At 37.1% G+C, this 17,784-nt stretch overlaps 2 protein-coding genes across 5 annotated transcripts; one reads left to right on the forward strand and one right to left on the reverse strand.

Annotated features, from left to right (window-relative positions):
- Window positions 1–3,186: 3,186 nt before the first annotated feature.
- Window positions 3,187–8,201, reverse strand: LOC149035796 (TNF receptor-associated factor 6-like). 3 transcript variants are annotated; one of them, XM_089191472.1, is made up of 5 exons: window positions 7,978–8,201; window positions 4,683–6,582; window positions 4,258–4,438; window positions 3,861–4,072; window positions 3,187–3,617 (listed from the first exon to the last, which is right to left on the reverse strand). In XM_089191472.1, exons 2-5 carry the CDS (start codon window positions 5,009–5,011, stop codon window positions 3,458–3,460), a joined length of 882 nt encoding a protein of 293 aa, XP_089047598.1. In that variant the 5' UTR covers window positions 5,012–6,582; window positions 7,978–8,201; the 3' UTR covers window positions 3,187–3,457. The 3 variants fall into 3 exon arrangements, with proteins under 3 accessions (XP_089047598.1, XP_089047599.1, XP_089047596.1); XM_089191473.1 differs by having other exon boundaries at window positions 4,683–5,147; window positions 7,978–8,162; XM_089191470.1 differs by having other exon boundaries at window positions 4,683–7,429; window positions 7,978–8,162.
- A 57-nt stretch (window positions 8,202–8,258) lies between these two features.
- Window positions 8,259–16,486, forward strand: LOC149035797 (uncharacterized). Of its 2 annotated transcripts, none has more exons than XM_089191469.1 (6): window positions 8,259–8,469; window positions 8,588–8,630; window positions 11,997–12,320; window positions 12,813–13,088; window positions 13,546–13,900; window positions 14,378–16,486. In XM_089191469.1, exons 1-6 carry the CDS (start codon window positions 8,428–8,430, stop codon window positions 14,385–14,387), a joined length of 1,050 nt encoding a protein of 349 aa, XP_089047595.1. In that variant the 5' UTR covers window positions 8,259–8,427; the 3' UTR covers window positions 14,388–16,486. The 2 variants fall into 2 exon arrangements, with proteins under 2 accessions (XP_089047595.1, XP_089047594.1); XM_089191468.1 differs by having other exon boundaries at window positions 8,289–8,469; window positions 15,399–16,486.
- The last annotated feature ends 1,298 nt before the right edge of the window (window positions 16,487–17,784 follow it).

Genomic DNA, 17,784 nt, shown 5'->3' on the forward strand with positions numbered 1-17,784 from the left:
GGGTTAGGTGGCCTTACGAATGGTTTGTTAGATTCGCTGTCCTGATAGAACTGACCGCTTCATAATTAATCCTTTGCACCCTAATATCAGTATGCATATTCTTCTTTCTGTTCTCTAAACATTTCCTTTAATTGAAAGGAAACGTATTGACAGGGAGAGGTTGTTGAGCAATCAAGAGCTTCTTTAGTAAGAGATCATTTTCTTTATTCTCATGACCTTTTTAGGATCCAAGGGTGATATTGTAAGGAGAAATTAGATGCTAATCACACTTTAGGGTGAAAGGGTTAAGGACGCGTAGCATTCCTAAACAGTAAGAATATTTGGTTATACATGCACTGCATTGATATGAAAGAGAAATTATATCAGGACTCAAATTTCTTATGCGATAACCAAGAAAACTGAGGTAAGAGGAGATAAAGAAACAGAGATCACCCTGTGCTAGCCTTTCCCCTCTTGCAGCCCCAGATCAGTATGCATATTCTTCATACTGTTCTCCATTCTTTTCTTATGGTACTGACGAGGAGAATTTGGTCAACAGATTAGGCGATCATTTCTTTTCATCTCGTAATGTTTGATTTAGCCGTGATATTCTTGTGAGGAATTCGAAGCGAATGGATGTCACTTATGGAAGTAAAAAGGTTTTAAAGAACCTCTACACAAACTAAGGCTTCATGTCCCACTCCGCAGCCTCTTAACCCACTTTAAAACTCGAAAGGTTTGTGAATCTCTCGCCTCCAGCTCGTGATTTACGAAAAGTTTAGTAGTGTCCAGAAGCGTAACATGTCACGCCATCTTCATGCATATAACGCTTGTCATCAAAAGCAAGATGGCGAGTAACTATCACTTCATAACTACCAAGTTCACGATTAACGCTTCTAATAGTTTTCACTTTATGATATATCTGTTCGTTGTTGAATAATGTATTTATATAGTCGTTCTGTTTAATATTTTTTCTGATAACATTCTTCGTGATTCCTTTTGCCGTTTTGCCTCCTTTTTGGTTTTCTTTCATTTACGAATACATTTTGGATCTCAAGCCAACGAGTTGAGTCAATGTGGTGAAAACCAAGATACTTCATACAAAAGACGCGTGGAGCACGTCTTCCTCCGTTGTACTACAGAATATGGCAATAATTAGCACTGCTAAAGTCTGGGTGCTATATCAGGCGGCTTCAAATTCACAGCATTTTTCTTTTTTTTATTAAAATGAGCTTGTTTGTTGTTGTCGTAGCTATCATTGTTATTGTTACTATTGCTATTATTATTATTACTATTATTATTATCATTGTGTAATACTCACCTTCGCCTTATGATTGAATTTGCTTTCATCGCACTTCACCAATGCTGGGCCGCCAAAGGGGATGAACGGGTTGTCGGTGATGTCCTGGGAACACACACCCTCCAAACGTCTGAATATAGTGCATACCAGATTTCTATTCATGGTCATCATTCTCGATGTTCGTGTTCGTGATTCATCGATAGACCAAAAATAGAGTGTCATCATCATTTCCCCCAGAGGAATTTTGGGGAATTCAGCGAAAAAGCTATTGGCCATTATAAATTACTATTGGCTATTATAAATTACTTTTATAATTTAAAACCTTCGTTTTGCCTTTTCTTACGAGCCTGTACTGAAACAGTATATATTTTTTTCTGAAACGATTCAGAAGCGGACTTAAGCGCGAACGAAAGCCTTTAGAGGACGCAGAAAGGGAAATATTTGCGTGAGTTAATTTTTTCAAAGTTCACACGAACTCGCGTGTCTCGCGCCTCCTCCAAAGCGAGGGATGTTATCAACTTTTAGTGAAAATTTAACTCCTAGGCAGTCCAACCCCATTTGTAATTCTTGTGATATTTTTTATGCTACTCCATCAGTTTAAATTTTGCCCCAATAATGTAGAATTTGAAGTAATCCTCGACCATTTGTGCTAAATCAACTCTCAAAAACATACATAAGGTAAAATTAAGCGTTTTTCTGAACTCCGAGCAATATAATAAGGCGAACTTTGAAGGTAACACTTATCGGCCTTCCTTTATAGCGTAACTAAAGCTCCAAATATGACCTTCCAAAAGAGAAACCGTGAATAAAATATATGGTACACATATAATATACTTATTGCAGCAACTAACCATTGATAACCGTAGAGGTGGCCATAGGTTCTCCCAACCATAACCATGTCCTCGTGACAAGCGCCGCAGTGAAGAGGATTCGCTAGAAGCGAACGATTCTGCAGCCACCGTATCATTCTTGATACAGGGTACTGCCTTAGAGTAGTAAAATAACTCAAGTCCATAGCACTATATGAAGTTTCCGACAAGAAAGCAAACGCAATGTAGTCTGATCCGAAAAGAGAGCAATGACCAAGAAAATGAGCTCAGTGAACCGCCCTTTAGGTTATTACGAATTAGACCCGAAATTTCCCTGGACTATTGTTTCTGGAAAATGTGCGACCAAATTAGTGTTGTATCGGAAGTTGCGGTTTTCTTTCATTTCAGCCGTGAGAAGTTTTAACTACTTTTTGGTGGCGATTATCGGATATTCTGGAGTGTTTAGCGAACACCTCATGCTACCGAGAGTTACCAAACCTATGCTGAATTACTTATGCACATTGAATGTGCAGACAGCTAATTTCCATTTTTTTTTTCCCGGTGCAATGTTCGCCATGTATCATTCTTTCTTTCCCCCTCTCTTTCTCTTTTCTTGAATGTGATGGTGAATTTAAGAGTAAGCGAGTGAATGAATGATGGACATTGTTTCGTGACTAGCCTCTAGAAGGTTTTGATCAGTCTATAGGCATTTCTTAATTTGCGCTGCAACCGCAAATTTGCTTCCTGACGTTTCCTTAAGGCGTGCTATACGTGAATTTTAGTGAAAAGTTAGGAAGTTTTGAAGAAGGGGCTGATAAGAAAAAAAAATTGGTTTAAACGCCACCAGAAAGATGACCCCACCGAAAGCGCAGCTCAGGTTTGACTACCAGCAGTCCCTCCTTTTAGGCGAAGTCCGTAGCGCAAGTCTAAAAAAAAAATGAAAAAAAAAAGCTGTTAGCGCGCCACTGAAACCCTTGGAGTGACACCGATGCGTCGCAGGAGTTCTATAATAGAGGCGGTCAAAAATGTGGCCTTGGTCCTTACTAGTTACTCCAAGAGTTCCCCGCAGAAAATACCCAAAAATCCTCAGAACATAGATTAGTGAAATGAGCGGACATTTTTTATTGTTTGAAGCGAGCTAAATATTTGCGCTAAGCTCATGTTAAGCGGCGTTACATTAAAGCGACCTTCGACTGTAACCCTTTACCAACGAGCGCGACATTTCAGTTTTACCTACACGAAACGATTGTAACAAAAGGCAGCAAAAGTAGTGGTGCGTTGGCCACCCTGTAAGTTGAATTGAACACGTGACGAAAGAAATGGCATCTTCGTAAATAAGTTAGTGAAAAGAAACTTTACTGAAGAAAATTTACAATGAATAGATAGCTATAATTAGTTTTATAATTAAATCTTGCTCTTTTTCAATCGAGCCCAAGTCTTCCCTTGCCCCGATGATTTGATCCTCCATAAGGGTTTCACATTCGGTATCAAAGACTCTCATTACTCCGTCCTCGTTTAACAAAACAAATCTGATAAAAAAGGATAGATTAATTAGTGTTTAGAATTTGATAGAATGATGCTGTTTTAAATATCGCAAATAAACAGTCGATAAATGTGAAAAGTTATAAATGAAGGTTTGGATTAACGATTTAAATTAAAAGATGTCTATACTGTCATTGCTAAGTTCTGCATTCATGAATGACAAGTTGATTTACCGTACTACCATTTCACTTAATAACAGTCAGGGAGGGAGTGCCTTTTGACTTTCATACCTTGTTTGAACTGTGATTGGCGAAGAGCCAAACACTGCATTTAGAAACAGCCTATTTTGGCCAGAGGTCCTCTTCCACAGGCACCGAAATGTGTGACTTTCAAACCCAAACAGTAGACTTGAAATATCCTTTGGAATTCGGATTGACAACTTCGGCACTGTCCACCGGTAGCACTTTCGCTTAGACAACTCCCTTTTCACGGCAACTTGAGACTGCAAATAATAATAATAACAATATTTAGAAAAACAACGATAATAATCTTATTATTATTATTATTACTATTATTGAAAGTAAGAAACAAAAGCAAATAAAAACGAAAACATCGAAATTCTAACTGAATGAGAAGTGTCTCAATTGTTATACTTGAAAACGAGTCTCCTAAATGAGATCAACAAACCTTGTCATAAATCGCGCGCTGAAGACTTTCAACTTGACTCTTAAGTAGCGCCTGGTGGCTTCCTTGATAAAGTTCGTTGTGGGCATTTTCCATCCCTAACTGGTAGAAATTGTTACAACCGGCCACGCTGCATTTCATCATTCTTTTAGGACATTCGTCCAAATGAAGGTGAACATGGGACCTGAAATAGACACACATGGATCTTACGTTATCGGGCTTCTTTGGGAATTTTATTACTATTACCGGGTTAACCCTTGAAGAGGCCAAAAAAAATTTTAACAAGTTTCACCTTAACGGCGCTTTACTACTGGGGCAAAACCGGGTGTTGGTCCTTTTGATTAATTTTTTTCCATGCTCTTTTCTTTAACAAAATGATGACAAAATCTTGTGAATCAATTCATGGCGTTAACTGAATGATAACTGACCTGGGCAAATTATGGCCACAATTTAATGGACATGGTCCGGGCTTTTCTTGACAGGTTGGTTCATGCTGATCTAGTATATACCTCTCCACCTCAGCAGTGCAGTACTTGCAAGGTACTTTCTCTTGAGGGCAGATCTCCAAGTGACGCTCAAGTGAATCTCGCAAATGCGATCCAGGACAGCCATTGGGGCATTCCAGAAGGAGGAATGAGCCGGTCTCTTGATGTCTCTCCTTAGAACCATGCTCACCGACCAACGAGCAGCCAACGTTTGTGCATTTCACATTCAATTCGGAAATGACTGAACTGAGGGGTATGCTGATGTTCAACATGTGTTCGTTGATTGGCTCCCGATTCAATCTTTTTTGGCACAGAGTACTTCGGATAACCGCGATTGTGGACTATCCAAATATAGCTCTGAATGAGAAGTTTATCATTTGTCTTTTTCCGTTGAACTTGGATGGAAAACTATGCCAATGTGATTGAGACAATAAGGAAAAGTGTGCGTCAAGATAATTTGTGCCCTTATTTTGCTATTAAAAATTTGATTCACACATATATTCCCAGCAAAGGCCATAAAGTAGCGAAGATTCAAGAAAGATACAGATAAACCTAATTACTAGCAGTAGAGATTTCAGTAGCCGCACGTTTTCGCGTCTTTCTCGCCAAGCTATCTTCAAATGTCAAACCGGAAGTTGTAAAGTAAACGTTGGTCTCACAACTTTAGATCGGCAATCTAGATTAAAGATAAAAAACTAACAGCAAGAATAATGGAATAAATTTTTCGTGACTAATGATGGGTTGTTCACGTCAAGGATCAGTCAAATTTAATAATTGCTTCCAAATGAATACAAATGTGGTGAGATGAAAGTATGGTCACTCGTTGACGTTTAATTAAAGAGTCATAGGAGAACAAGAAAATTGCTAATGCTAACTTTGACAGGGAAAAACTATATCACAAAAAGGAAGTTGCTACGATTGATTAACATCTACGATGACATTGTTGTTTGTACATAAATAACCGTGGGTTTCGGAGCTGGTTAGCAAAACCAGTTGAACTGGCGTACAGTTTTCATTCTTTTCATCTTCGGTCAACAGACGTTTTTTGCCTCGCAGGTAGGCATAAAGCTGAAATATTGATTTAATTGGTACAAGGTTCATAGAGAAGTCAAAATGTTTACTTAGAAAGGCGTCATCGCAGAATGCTTGGGTGTAAATCCTTCTTTTAAAAAAAAGAAAGGCTGAACTGTGAAGCTTTGATTAAGATTTTACTTATTAATTTGAGAAGATTAATCCATTTTGCTGAGAGTCGCCATTCTGACTTTATCCAGTTTGGCAACATCGGACGCGCCCTAGTCTGCGCCCTGTTTTCAAATGAAGCATGTTCACAAAAACATTCGCTTTTTGCTAAATGACCCGCTTAGAGAGCGTTCTTAATTCGTTAACTCTTTGCTGCCTTTATTAGAAATTCTTTTCTTCGTCTTCCTTTGTTATAATTTGGGTTTAGATGAAACCTTTGCTGATTAAAATTCTGACGCAAGATTTGTCTATTGTCTGCAGTGCTAAGACAGGTGGTGCGGTGAGCGGTGATTCACTTAAAAAAAATAACAAATGATGGTAACTTTTTTTTCTTTTATTTTTTTTGTCAGCAGTATTTACACTAGTGATTAGTGCTATATCTCATTTGAAAGAGGACAAAATTAGCTTTTCAGAAAAAATATATTTTGCCTCCAAAAATCCATGGATTTTAAATCATGCTGAGAAAATGGCATACAATTTGCATAAATTATTGTACAACTTTTGACTTTGAAACAGCCTGAGCCTGAATGGATTGGAGTTAAAAGGAAACATTTCTTAGATAAAATATTCCTTATCTTATGGGCAAGACATCCAGAGACTCTGGCTGAAAAAGAACAAATACGGAATGAATTAGAATTTTTTTTCCAAACTGTACCCCAAAACCATAAAAATTGACCCAGATTATTGAAAAATTTATTCCTCACCAAGTATTTACACAAGGGAAGTAAGCTATACCTCACTTGAAACAGCAGTAAATAAGCTTTCCTGAAATGCATGTTTCCTCTCCAAGAAAAAGGAAACAACCTCATTGAATGCTTGCAAACTAACATTAATTAGCATAAAATATCATCAAAATTTGAACTGTGAATTAAGTGATACCCAAATAATACAAAGTAATGAGGCAAAAATTAACTTAAGAGGTTCCTTGTTATATGGGCAACATCTCCATAAAAAATTGGCTGGAAAATAACAAATCTGAGATGTGTTACACATATCTAGTGAACACTGATTGACACACTGACTAATTAGTCTGACCTTATCATCACCCCAAGCCCAAATTTACTAATCCCTCTTGAAGTCTACAGTGCAATCATTGGAACTATATTTCTTTGTTTGACTTCTGAAATTTTGCCTTGAAACGGGGACAAATGAGATAATCAACCTCAAAATACATAGAGCGCAACATATATCAAAAGTCTTTCACTTGCAATGCACCACCAGTATTTTCAAGAGTAAACAATTCAGAAGTGAAATGCCCAAATTTACTAATCCCTCTGGAAGTCTACAGTGCAACCATTGGAACTATAGTTCTTTGTTTGAAGATTGACATACTGACTAATTAGTCTGACCTTATCTTACAATCACCCCAAGCCCAAATTTACTAATCCCTCTTGAAGTCTACAGTGCAACCATTGGAACTACATTTCTTTGTTTGACTTCTCAAATTTTGCCTTGAAACAGGGACAAAGAAGATAATCAACCTCAAAATACATAAAGTGCAACATATATCAAAAGCCTTTCACTTGCAATGCACCACCAGTATTTTCAAGAGTAAACAATTCAGAAGTGAAACCGGAAACTGTCATTTTATATCATTCCACTCATTCTCGAGCATAATTTGTTTGTTTTGTGAATTTTCAGCACGTAACAAGTAGAACCACATCTAAAAAACATACAAAACATATAAGATAATGTACAGGTCGATATATATTATACTATAACAGATTTTATTTAATTTAGTTCGGACGCACATGCGTCATATCTGTCATCGGCTGATAATTTAGGTCGTTGCGTTCTAACATTCCATTGAAGATTATTTTCTATGTCGCTCAAAAATCATGTTTGATCGTAATATATGTTGTTTTTCATTCACAAATATACATTTGCAGGTTTGTCTCAAGGCAAAAAACAAGGATTCGTGCGCGAAAAGTAAAAGTAAATGTTTCAACACCACATGCGCACGCATTTAAATATCGCAAAATTTTTACAGATTACTTACCTCGATTCTTCGCTAGGATTTTCCAGTTTTCTATCTAATTCGGATTCCTCACCACTAGACATACCACCATGCTCACTTCCATCGTCAAAAATCACCTCTAAAGCCTTCGCTACACTGTATCTCTAGCGTTTCGCATCGGACGCCATTATCACAGACTGAAATCGTACGCAAATAATTTTCGGATCGGGCTCCCGAGGTCACGTTTGATAGTTCCGAGCTAAAACTCGCCATGTGATTGGCTTAGAATGTTTACATGCTACAGCCGAAATTTCAGAGCGATCGGATGTAATCCGAGCATTTCCGAAAAGGTCAAAGTCAGCGTGAAATTTCGCACGATCGGCCCAGGGCCTGACCACGAAGAGTTAATTCTTTAGCTTCGCTCTTACCCAGGGTAGATCACGATTCAGCGCGACATAAGTGAAATTGTTGGAATCTCTACATGACACTGAAATGGCCTCTGAGCTATTGTACAAAGCGAGTGTTTTGAAATTGGTAAGTGAACTGTAATTTGCGTACAGTTACTAGCGAACTGTTTTAAGCCGAACACGAATGAGCAGTGATTGCGCTGTTAAGAATTCACATTTTTTTTTTTTTGTATTTTATGCCATAGGTCTTTCCGCTGCTTCTCAGTGAATTTTTTCCTCATTGTGGAGGTAAACTCTACAGTTTTCTCTGACTCTTTATTACAGTTTGATCTAATATTCCTCTACTATTTATGCTCTTTGTTTACAGTTTGTATGTCGAACGTAAAATTTTTAAAATGATTAACTGAGGCTTACGCATCAGGATTAATCTCTCGAAGAGGTCACATTTCGAGGAAAGTTTCAGACTTCATCTGTAGTGTAAACAGCTCTTCAAGGGCTGGGCTCTGAAATGGGCACTTTCAATAACAATTTGTTCGATCGACAAAGATATGAGACCTTAAACAAATATTAACACGCGAGTTCAAGGATATCAGTTATTGATACGTAATTGTTCCCTTTTTCATCCAGCGCTAATGTTGCTGAAATTTTTCGAAATTAGCTAAAGCGACCGAGATATCTCTTTCAGCTTTCTCGGAAATTACGCCTGGCGGCATTCTTTGGTTCAAGGGTGTTATACCATTGAATTTTAAATTCAGTTCGAGGTTTGCCGCTTATTATCACGAATGAAAACGTTTAATTTAGACTCAAAGAAATCCCGTCACGATTAATCTTGTATGTTTACGATTCAAACGCATAAGTTTTTGATTGAGTACCGAGAGAGGTAGCTCCGTGAGTTCCCTTAACGCAATTGTCGCAGTTTTGCGGCTTCTAAGACAATGAGACTTGTTTCATGTAAGCTATTTTTGATTCAATCATTCTCGAAAATCTTGTTTTCTTTAAAAGGCGGAGTAATTTGCACAACGCTTAAAGAACGCCTCATTTGCGTTGACCAATAGGATTGCGGTTAATCTTAGTATAAAACCACACAACAAATGCATGAATGCCTATGATACATTTAAATTTTGTGTTTGTATTCCGCTTTGTTCAGCTGGGATCGATTCCAAATTAAATGCTAGGTTCTAATAAAGTACAGCTTTTTGGGTAATTTGGGGTATTAATTTCATCGACTATGGAAACTCCACAGATGTGCTCTCCGAAATATTTTCTAAACTGCTTCTTGTGAATTTAAAATTTAATTGCCATGAATTTAAAACTTTATACACAATACTAGGCTTTCTTAAAGGTAGAGAAATATAATGCGAACGAAACTTATTGAGAATGACAACTAGAATGTGACATAACAATATTTTTAATCGAGGCAGTTACTTCTCTCTGGCATGGTAGAAAATGCTTGCTCTGGTTAGAGCATACTTGATGAATTTTTCACTGTTGGCAAATTCATCGGATCTAAAATGTTTCGAGTTTTATTTAAAAACTTTCCATAAAAGTGCTAGTATACTCACATCTCGATGAGAAGTAGTTGATATATTAATCTCGTAACATTGTTTAGTAAATAACTGCGATATTTACCTCGATCTCAAGGAATATCTTTACTGAGTAATTCTTCATTTATTACATTGCAAGTTTGGAAAAATAACATGTAATTAGATAAGTACTATTTTGTCTACTTCATTTTTACCGGGTTTTTTCGATCTGTTTTAAAATAGAGATGGATAGAGCAGCGATAGTCTTTTTTTTTTTAATCTTTTAAGGAATGGTGCAAATCAAACCAACCGCCTTCGAATAATTTCGTCAAATTGTGTACTTTAGTGTGAAACAGAAAATATGTTCGTTAGTGTTGGCAAAAAAACACCTTTTTTTTCTTTCTGTATCCATATGAAATAGTCAGCATATGATATGAGACAACAATCATCAATGTAGAGTGTTTTTCGGAAATCAAATAAACTGAGTCCTTAAAAAGAGACACAAGATCCCGAAAATAGGTTTTATTTTCAAAGAGTAAATCATTGATTGGTACAAACGGTTCCTCTCACTGCACAGAGTATTTTTGACGGAAAACAAACGTAAATATAAGGGAAGTGTCTTCGTTTAGATAATTTTTCGACAAAAATAGCGTTTGATCAATATCGTCAATATACAAGCATCTTTTCAATTGAGAAAAATTTCTTTTCAAGTAAGAATTATATCGACTTGTATCATGGGTTCATTTGCAAAATTAGCTTTAAGAAAAGGAAATAATTGAACTCAAAGAGATAGAAGTTAGCACCAGTTTGGTCTCCGTTTTTTAAAGATATGTCCAAAATTGAACTCCGCAATGAGAATGACGAAAAACAGAAAATTTATAGCAACTAGAGAAGACCTTCATACACGAAACTTTAAAACTAAACGACAAATAAAATTAGAAATCTCGCTGAAGAGCTAAATCCTGAGGGTAGTGTTTTTGAGAACTCAGCTTCAACTGAATGAATTATTAAACTGTAAAAATGCTCCACTGGAGTTTTTTCTTTTTTTTTTTTTTTCAACTTCTATCACTGCTATTTTAGTTATCTGACACTGATCGATTATCGGGTAGTTTTATCAATTTGTAACAACTTGGCCTAACAGAACTACTGTTGATAGTGGACTTTGTATAACGTAGATTGATTGTAAGGTCTAAGAGTTAATTAACAAATATGAAACGTCATTTTTTTTTTTGTTAGCGATTGATAGGAGTACTAAGTGACAAACTTCTATTTGAGTTGGATCAACTGAACATGTACAGTTGTATCGGCAGAAGGTTATATGAGGGACAAGACCCTAATAATAATGGTAAATTTCTGCCCCAAATTCATAAACTTTATTAGATTAACACTGCAATAAACGACATAATCTCCGAATTTAGTTATACCACATAAAGCAATTCACGGACAATCCAATTTGCAATAGTTTCGGCAGGTCAGAAATGCCCGTATGGTTTTCATGACTGACTCTGTCACATTTAATACATAACAATGGCCCCATTTAAGAGCCATTTCTGCAAATAAATAATTTCATTTAATTTCTTGAGAACGACAGGGCGATCTAACTTTTTTGCTGTATTATGGTTCGATCTTTGCTATTGGAATTCAGTGTACATGACGTAAAGCAGCCCAGAAATTGAAATTCTCGAACAAATTTTTTTTTAACATGGACCGAGATTTCATGAAACCACGATGTTCAACAATTGATTTTCTTAACTTTAATTTGTTTAGAGGAGTCCTAAATTTTCTTAGCTTTTTTTATTTTTTATTTTTAAATCAACCTCCGATGAAAAGAAAAAAGAATAACAATTTTGAGAGTTTTATTCTCCTTGCGATCTTTTTTGGGCTTAATTAAGAGCTTTGGAAAATAGTATTCAGTTTCATGGATCAAAGGTGGATAATAACTGTCTCCACCAGGAGCTTACGACCTTGGTTATAAGCTTCTGCTCCATCTCTCAATGCTTATGTACTTAACCAGAACTTTGCCTAATAATTCGAATTTCGTTGCATTAAGTGACTTAAAGCAAAGGCATTAAGCCACTTCAAGCAAGCTCAAATCTCTGAGACCAATCAAAGTTTGTTTTTTATTTTTCAGCGAGCTCCTTACCAGATTTTGAAACTATAGAAAGCGAAGTAGCATGTGACGGAGAACACCTCGTGATCCATTGCGCAAACGCAAGCTTGGGGCTGAATATTTATGCTGCACACTATGGACGAACACAGCCTGGTCGCGTGCTGTGCACCTACGACGGACAAGATAATGACACGAATTACAAGTGGGGCGACGCTGACGTCACAGACAAGTTTAAAGCCCTATGTGAAAGGAGAAACAAGTGCAGGGTGAAAATTAATGCTGGACTCTTCGGAAATCTTTTCCCGCAGAAGAAGCATTTGTATTTGATTTTGTTTTATACATGCAGTGAGTAATATCAATCTTCGTGAATGCTGCTGAAAACTGCCGTTTTTACCCTTATACCTCTTTAAGTAATGAGGAAAGTCTAACTTCACCCCTTCAGCTATGTATTGTCATAGCGGAAAAAGATAAACTAAGGTCTAACAACATATTTTGAATCTGAAGATTAAGAATAACAAAATTATTTGTATACATGCAGAAAACTGACACCAGCTCATTCCCTCGTTCAGAGCGTTGAGCTGCTTTTTGGGAAAAAAAATGGAAATCTACGCTGTGTGATGCAAAAAGAGTTTCAGCTCTAGAGGTTTTACCGCTGAGCATCGTCTTGTCCATAGGAAAAAAGTCGAAAGTAACTTGCGTTTTACCATTTATGCGCAATGCCTAATTTCATAGTGTCTCAAAGCTTAAGACGTGATATGGGTAAAATCTAATCTATTCCAACAAACTGTCGCGTCCTAAGATATTCTTACGTATTATCATAATTGCGTTTTTTTAAAGAGCTACCAACAGGAACGGAAACCACAACAACAAGCATTGTATCAGTCCCTACCTCTTCATTGGTCAGTTCCTCATCGGTATTGGTAGCAATATCTCCAACAGCAACCTCTCTCTCTCCCCCCAGTTCCATTCCACTGACCCTGCTTTCAAAGACAGTTGGGAATGTCACAACCGTCAGCGCCAACACTAGGGAAGATACAATTGTCATCGACACTCCTTATGTGGAGCAAGCTGGCTCCTCTTCTGATTCTAACGTCAGATCACTTGGGATCGCAGGTGCACTGTTTGTGTGGCTTTTGTTCGTGCAAAGTATATGAGAACGACTAAGGTTCGGTAACAACCCTATATTGGGGTAGAGAGAAAAAACCCATTCGTTTGTTTATCACCCTATCGTATAAACCTCCAAAATATGAAATTGCAGTCAAGACCAGGAAAGCGAGAGTAAACAAAGTCAAACTGGGGTCTGCGCTGTTGGCTAAGTTTTCGGCGAATCATTCATACTACTTCACTGAGCCCAATGCAAAATGCTTGCCATTAACTTTGAATCTTCCCTATTCCGTTCTTGGAGAGGTGAATTATTTCGCTTGTATCAAAGTTTCATTTACTCAAGTTCCTTTTTAATGGAAATATCCAGAAATGATATAAGCTTGTGGTTTATATTGATCTAAATGCCTGATAGTCGCAGCTAAAAAAAAAATACAAACACTTATAATTTGCGTGATCTTCTTTTCAGATCACGGGTCTGACTATATAACTGTGTTTTTCGCCAGCGCTGCTGGTGCACTTGTTCTTGCGATTATCGTTGGTATTTTCATATACTATCGCCACAATGAAAACAAGCAACATTTACACGTCAAAGAGTTGCCAAAATTAAACGCATATGGACCGGTTGAACGGAAAACACTGCCGGAAGTTGATCCATTCATACATGGCCCCGTCAAGACCCCGCCTCCTGATTACATGATAGAAGGACTCAACTACAACTGGCAGCGTGGTAGAACCTTACCGCAGAAGAAGTCTGAAAATGGTTCAGTGGTAGGGACATTCGGCACAAAAGATGTTCACACAAGAGATATGAACGGCGAGAGGTAAGCCAGGTGCATCCCTTTCAAACAAAAATTATAAGTTCTGTCCACGTTCATGAAGACGTTTTGATCTTAAATCTTACAGTAAAGAATGTGAAACATGTCCGCTATATGTAGTAACTAAAATGATATATTTTATTGAAAAGCTGACTTGCAATATGGCCGAAAAACAAACAGACAAATGGAATTCCTCCTCAGCCCTTTCCGGAAGACCAAGAAAGGCTTTAGTTCTTTGTGATGAAAATCTCTCTTTTTAGCTGGCTCCTATGTAAGACTGCATAGTCAATTGATTTTTTTCTGCTCTTCAAAGCTAAGCATTTGTTTCACGAAGCATAATAATCTAAAAACCTCCTTATTCTTTATGCATCAACGTTAATGATCTCCGTCCTTAATATTCCGTGCACTCTCTTTTTCACTTAGTCCTTTGATATGTCATTTTATTTTTATTTTTTATGGTGCTGTGTTTCATTTTTCTTTCAGCAAGCTATAAAAAGGGGAAAAAGTATTCCACGCTGACGCCGCAGCGCTCCTCTAATTGCCTTCGTATCAAGGCCTAATACCCTCCACTTGATTTTTAAAACACAACCAAGGACCAATAAGATCACATAACACTTTTATTAAACATTAAGTAGCATTAAAAAAAATCCATGTTATTTTCATAAGTAATATTCAAATTTTGTAACAGCACAACTAACTCGTTTAGAGCACTTACGAGGTCTTTGATCACATAAAAAGGCAAAGACTTTTAAGACTCTAAGAACTTTCTTTTGTAAACGCAAAGTGAACCTAAGAAATATTAAAATCATTTGCAGTTTTCGCACTAATATTATTTATGGGCGATTAACTGCAACATATGTTACTGGGGAAGAAATTCAAGTTACGTCACACAGCCTTTTTGACAAATCGTAATAGGGCTTCAAAAGTAAGAGGGGCGCTTGAGCGCCTCAGTTCTCTCGTTCACTAGAACCAAAGTGCCCCACTGACCACGACAAATCATACAGCGCAAAAAAAAAGAACGTTAATGGATACAATAATAACTCGACGCCGAAATTCCTTCAAGACGTAAGGAATAAGAAAGAGAAACTTAACGCATACTTTTAAGAATAAATTCAATGCAATGTGTAATCTCTTCATTTGCTGATGTATTTTTCGAGACGGTCTCGATAAGGTTGACTCTTAGCTGTAAAACGGAAAAAAAATTAGCCGTTAGGCATAAAAATTGGCGAGTTTTAACCGTTGATCGTATAAAAGTTAACCTTAAAAAGTTTTTTTTTAACAACATGGGGAAGAAATTGACCGATAGCCGTAAAATGGCCAACATTTTAATTATTAGCTGTAAAAGTCATCACCTCTATTGAGACCCTCTTTACACACCTTTGTTACTCAACATGAAATTCAGGATGGTTGCTATCATGTAACAGGTAATTATTCCTGAGTTCATTTTCAAGCACGGAAACCAAATAGAGTTCCGAGTCAACATTTCTCCTTGCCTTTACTTCAGACAGAATGAAACTCTCAGATACCAACGAAGCCCATATTCACCTGCCACACCCACGAGATACGGCAGCTCAAAAAGGTTTATGGTCCCAAGTAACAGATCACTAGGGATTGAACGGGAGAAGCCTTCAAACTTCGATGCCCGCAGATCGAGGACTGGAGACAGCAGACCTTCTTCAGAGGCTCTTTATTACTAGCCTCCCTGTATACTCTTTTACTGATTATGAAAAATGATGCGTCAGGAATTCTGTTGATAACTCAAAATTAAATGATATCTGAGAAAGTTCAATCTCTTAAATTCAAAGCTAGGCTTTAGAAATTTTCCGAAAACAACCGAGAGCCAGTCAAATTCTCAATTTTTGTCTAATATAATCAATCAAAATAAGCTATTTATTTTCATCGCGCTTCAAACAAGCAATTTAAAATTCTCACTGATTACTAATTTCCTCTAAACGTGATACAAGGTTGCAACGGCAAAGGATGGAAATGTTGAATGTCCATGTTTATGCCTTTCATTTCACTACACACCTGGCGGGAAGATTTATTCGTTTACTAAAAGTCGGCTTAGGGTTATGTTCTCATACTTCCTATGGCCATATTTAAACATTAAATCAATAGCATATGGCGTCGTGCGTGAAAGGCGAAAACAGCACAAAAGAGTTCATTTCAGTGTTCCTGATGACCAACCCGAAAAGAAACCGACGCACTTCAAAGTTTGTTGCTTAAAAAGTCAAGCCTAAAAAGCGGAAAAAAGGCGTATTTTGATCGTTCATTATGGCCATTTTGTTCCTCCGCTTTCCGTCCGTATTTTTGCCCCGTACTATAATGTAATATCGTCGTGTATTTTGCGGGTTTGATTTTCCTAATGTGGTAAAAAGGCGTAATGGTGAAATAATAAATAAGTACATGAGAAAGTGAGACAGAATATTCATTTCCTAATTCATCAAGGTAACTAATGAAGCAAGTCATGTCTACAAAATCTATGGCTGATGATTTTATGAAAGATTGAACTAGCTGGAAATCAGTAATGCTCCTAACTCTAAAATGCAATTTTTATATGATAAAGTTGAGGTGAATAAATGTTTACTGATATATCTTTTTTCAAATTGTATTTGGGTTCTTACAGCAAACTATCAAATCACTGAAACAATGAATCTACGGATTGTGCTCAAATATAGTCGCAATAACCTCCTCAGGCGACTAACTGATATGCTGAGGCTCTTAAGTTGCTAACGAGAGCTTCCTACTCCTATTCAATTGAGATAGCTTCGTCGCAAGAGGCATGTAATAATTTGCAAATCTGATCCACTACAGCAAAGATCTCTTCCGACCAGAGTTACTCATGTCAGTTTTGTGTGTTTGAGATGAAATAAGAAATCAATATTCAGTTTTCAGAATACCATTACCCTGTAAGAAAATAAAATTTTCCATTTGCTTGGTATTGTGCTTCTGTCCAAAGGTTTAGGATTGACAAGGATGCGCCAGATTATAAATACATTTTTACAACACCATTTTTAAAGATGGCGAAGAACTATTCGGAGGCAGGCCGGAGTGGAACACAACTCTTATAATGCACCATTGAAACTGACAGATACGACTGCCTCAACCTTATGAATAGATTTATGCTTAACAAAGGAAGTATTTGGAATATTATTGATGTATTATCCCGCTAAGAATGGATGTTGGCCAGCATTTATCACCGAAATAGGACTCACGTGACACATCAGGACTCGAAATAGGACTCACGTGACACATTGTGGTATTTTGGTTTGAACCAGTAAATTTTCTCGCAGACAAGAACCGATAGCTCAGCTCAGCCTAGACTGGAAACGCTGATTTCATCGAGCTGAACGGAAGTTCGAAGGAGAAAAACAAACCAAAACAAAAACAAAAAATGCAGGTCAGTCTCAGGAGGCTATCAGTGATTGAAGCGGCTTACCACGGCTTTCTTAAATCTGTTTATCACTATCACTGTTCATTAATTTGTTTTAGAAGACCTAGTTGTTTAATGGAGAAAGTGTGCCTTAGTTTGTTTCTGTCATCTGTTTTCCTTTCGAGCGGTAAAACATTTCTAAAACCTACTACTAAAAACATAATTGCGTGCACTGAATTTCTTGTTTCTGGTGCGTGATGCTCGTATCGAGCTTTCAGACACCAGGATCAGGTTAAAATCTTCGAGTGCTTAAATGTCTATCTTGACATAATAATAGTGAAAAAAGGATTCTATGCGATGTACATTCTTTACTTTAGTTATCACAATGATATAAAAGAGATGGAGAGAAATGTACTTTTGCGGGGCGATCAAAATCGAGTGTGTAACAGGATAAAGGAAAATGTGTGAAAAATACATAAATATTAAGATATGCCATCGACAATAAACACATCAAAGC

Source organism: Pocillopora damicornis, chromosome 13 (assembly GCF_964200805.1).
Source record: "Pocillopora damicornis chromosome 13, jaPocDami1.2, whole genome shotgun sequence".
Taxonomy (NCBI): domain Eukaryota; kingdom Metazoa; phylum Cnidaria; class Anthozoa; order Scleractinia; family Pocilloporidae; genus Pocillopora; species Pocillopora damicornis.

Coding starts and splice junctions, on each gene's coding strand:
- LOC149035796 (XM_089191472.1), bottom strand. CDS start 5,011: ATGTTGAACATCAGCATACCCCTCAGTTCAGTCATTTCCGAATTGAAT. Junction 4,073..4,257: donor AGCGCGCGATTTATGACAAG/GTTTGTTGATCT, acceptor TATTATTTGCAG/TCTCAAGTTGCCGTGAAAAG. Junction 3,618..3,860: donor CCAATCACAGTTCAAACAAG/GTATGAAAGTCA, acceptor CTTTTTTATCAG/ATTTGTTTTGTTAAACGAGG.
- LOC149035797 (XM_089191468.1), top strand. CDS start 8,428: ATGGCCTCTGAGCTATTGTACAAAGCGAGTGTTTTGAAATTG. Junction 8,631..11,996: donor ATTTTTTCCTCATTGTGGAG/GTAAACTCTACA, acceptor TTTATTTTTCAG/CGAGCTCCTTACCAGATTTT. Junction 12,321..12,812: donor GATTTTGTTTTATACATGCA/GTGAGTAATATC, acceptor GTTTTTTTAAAG/AGCTACCAACAGGAACGGAA.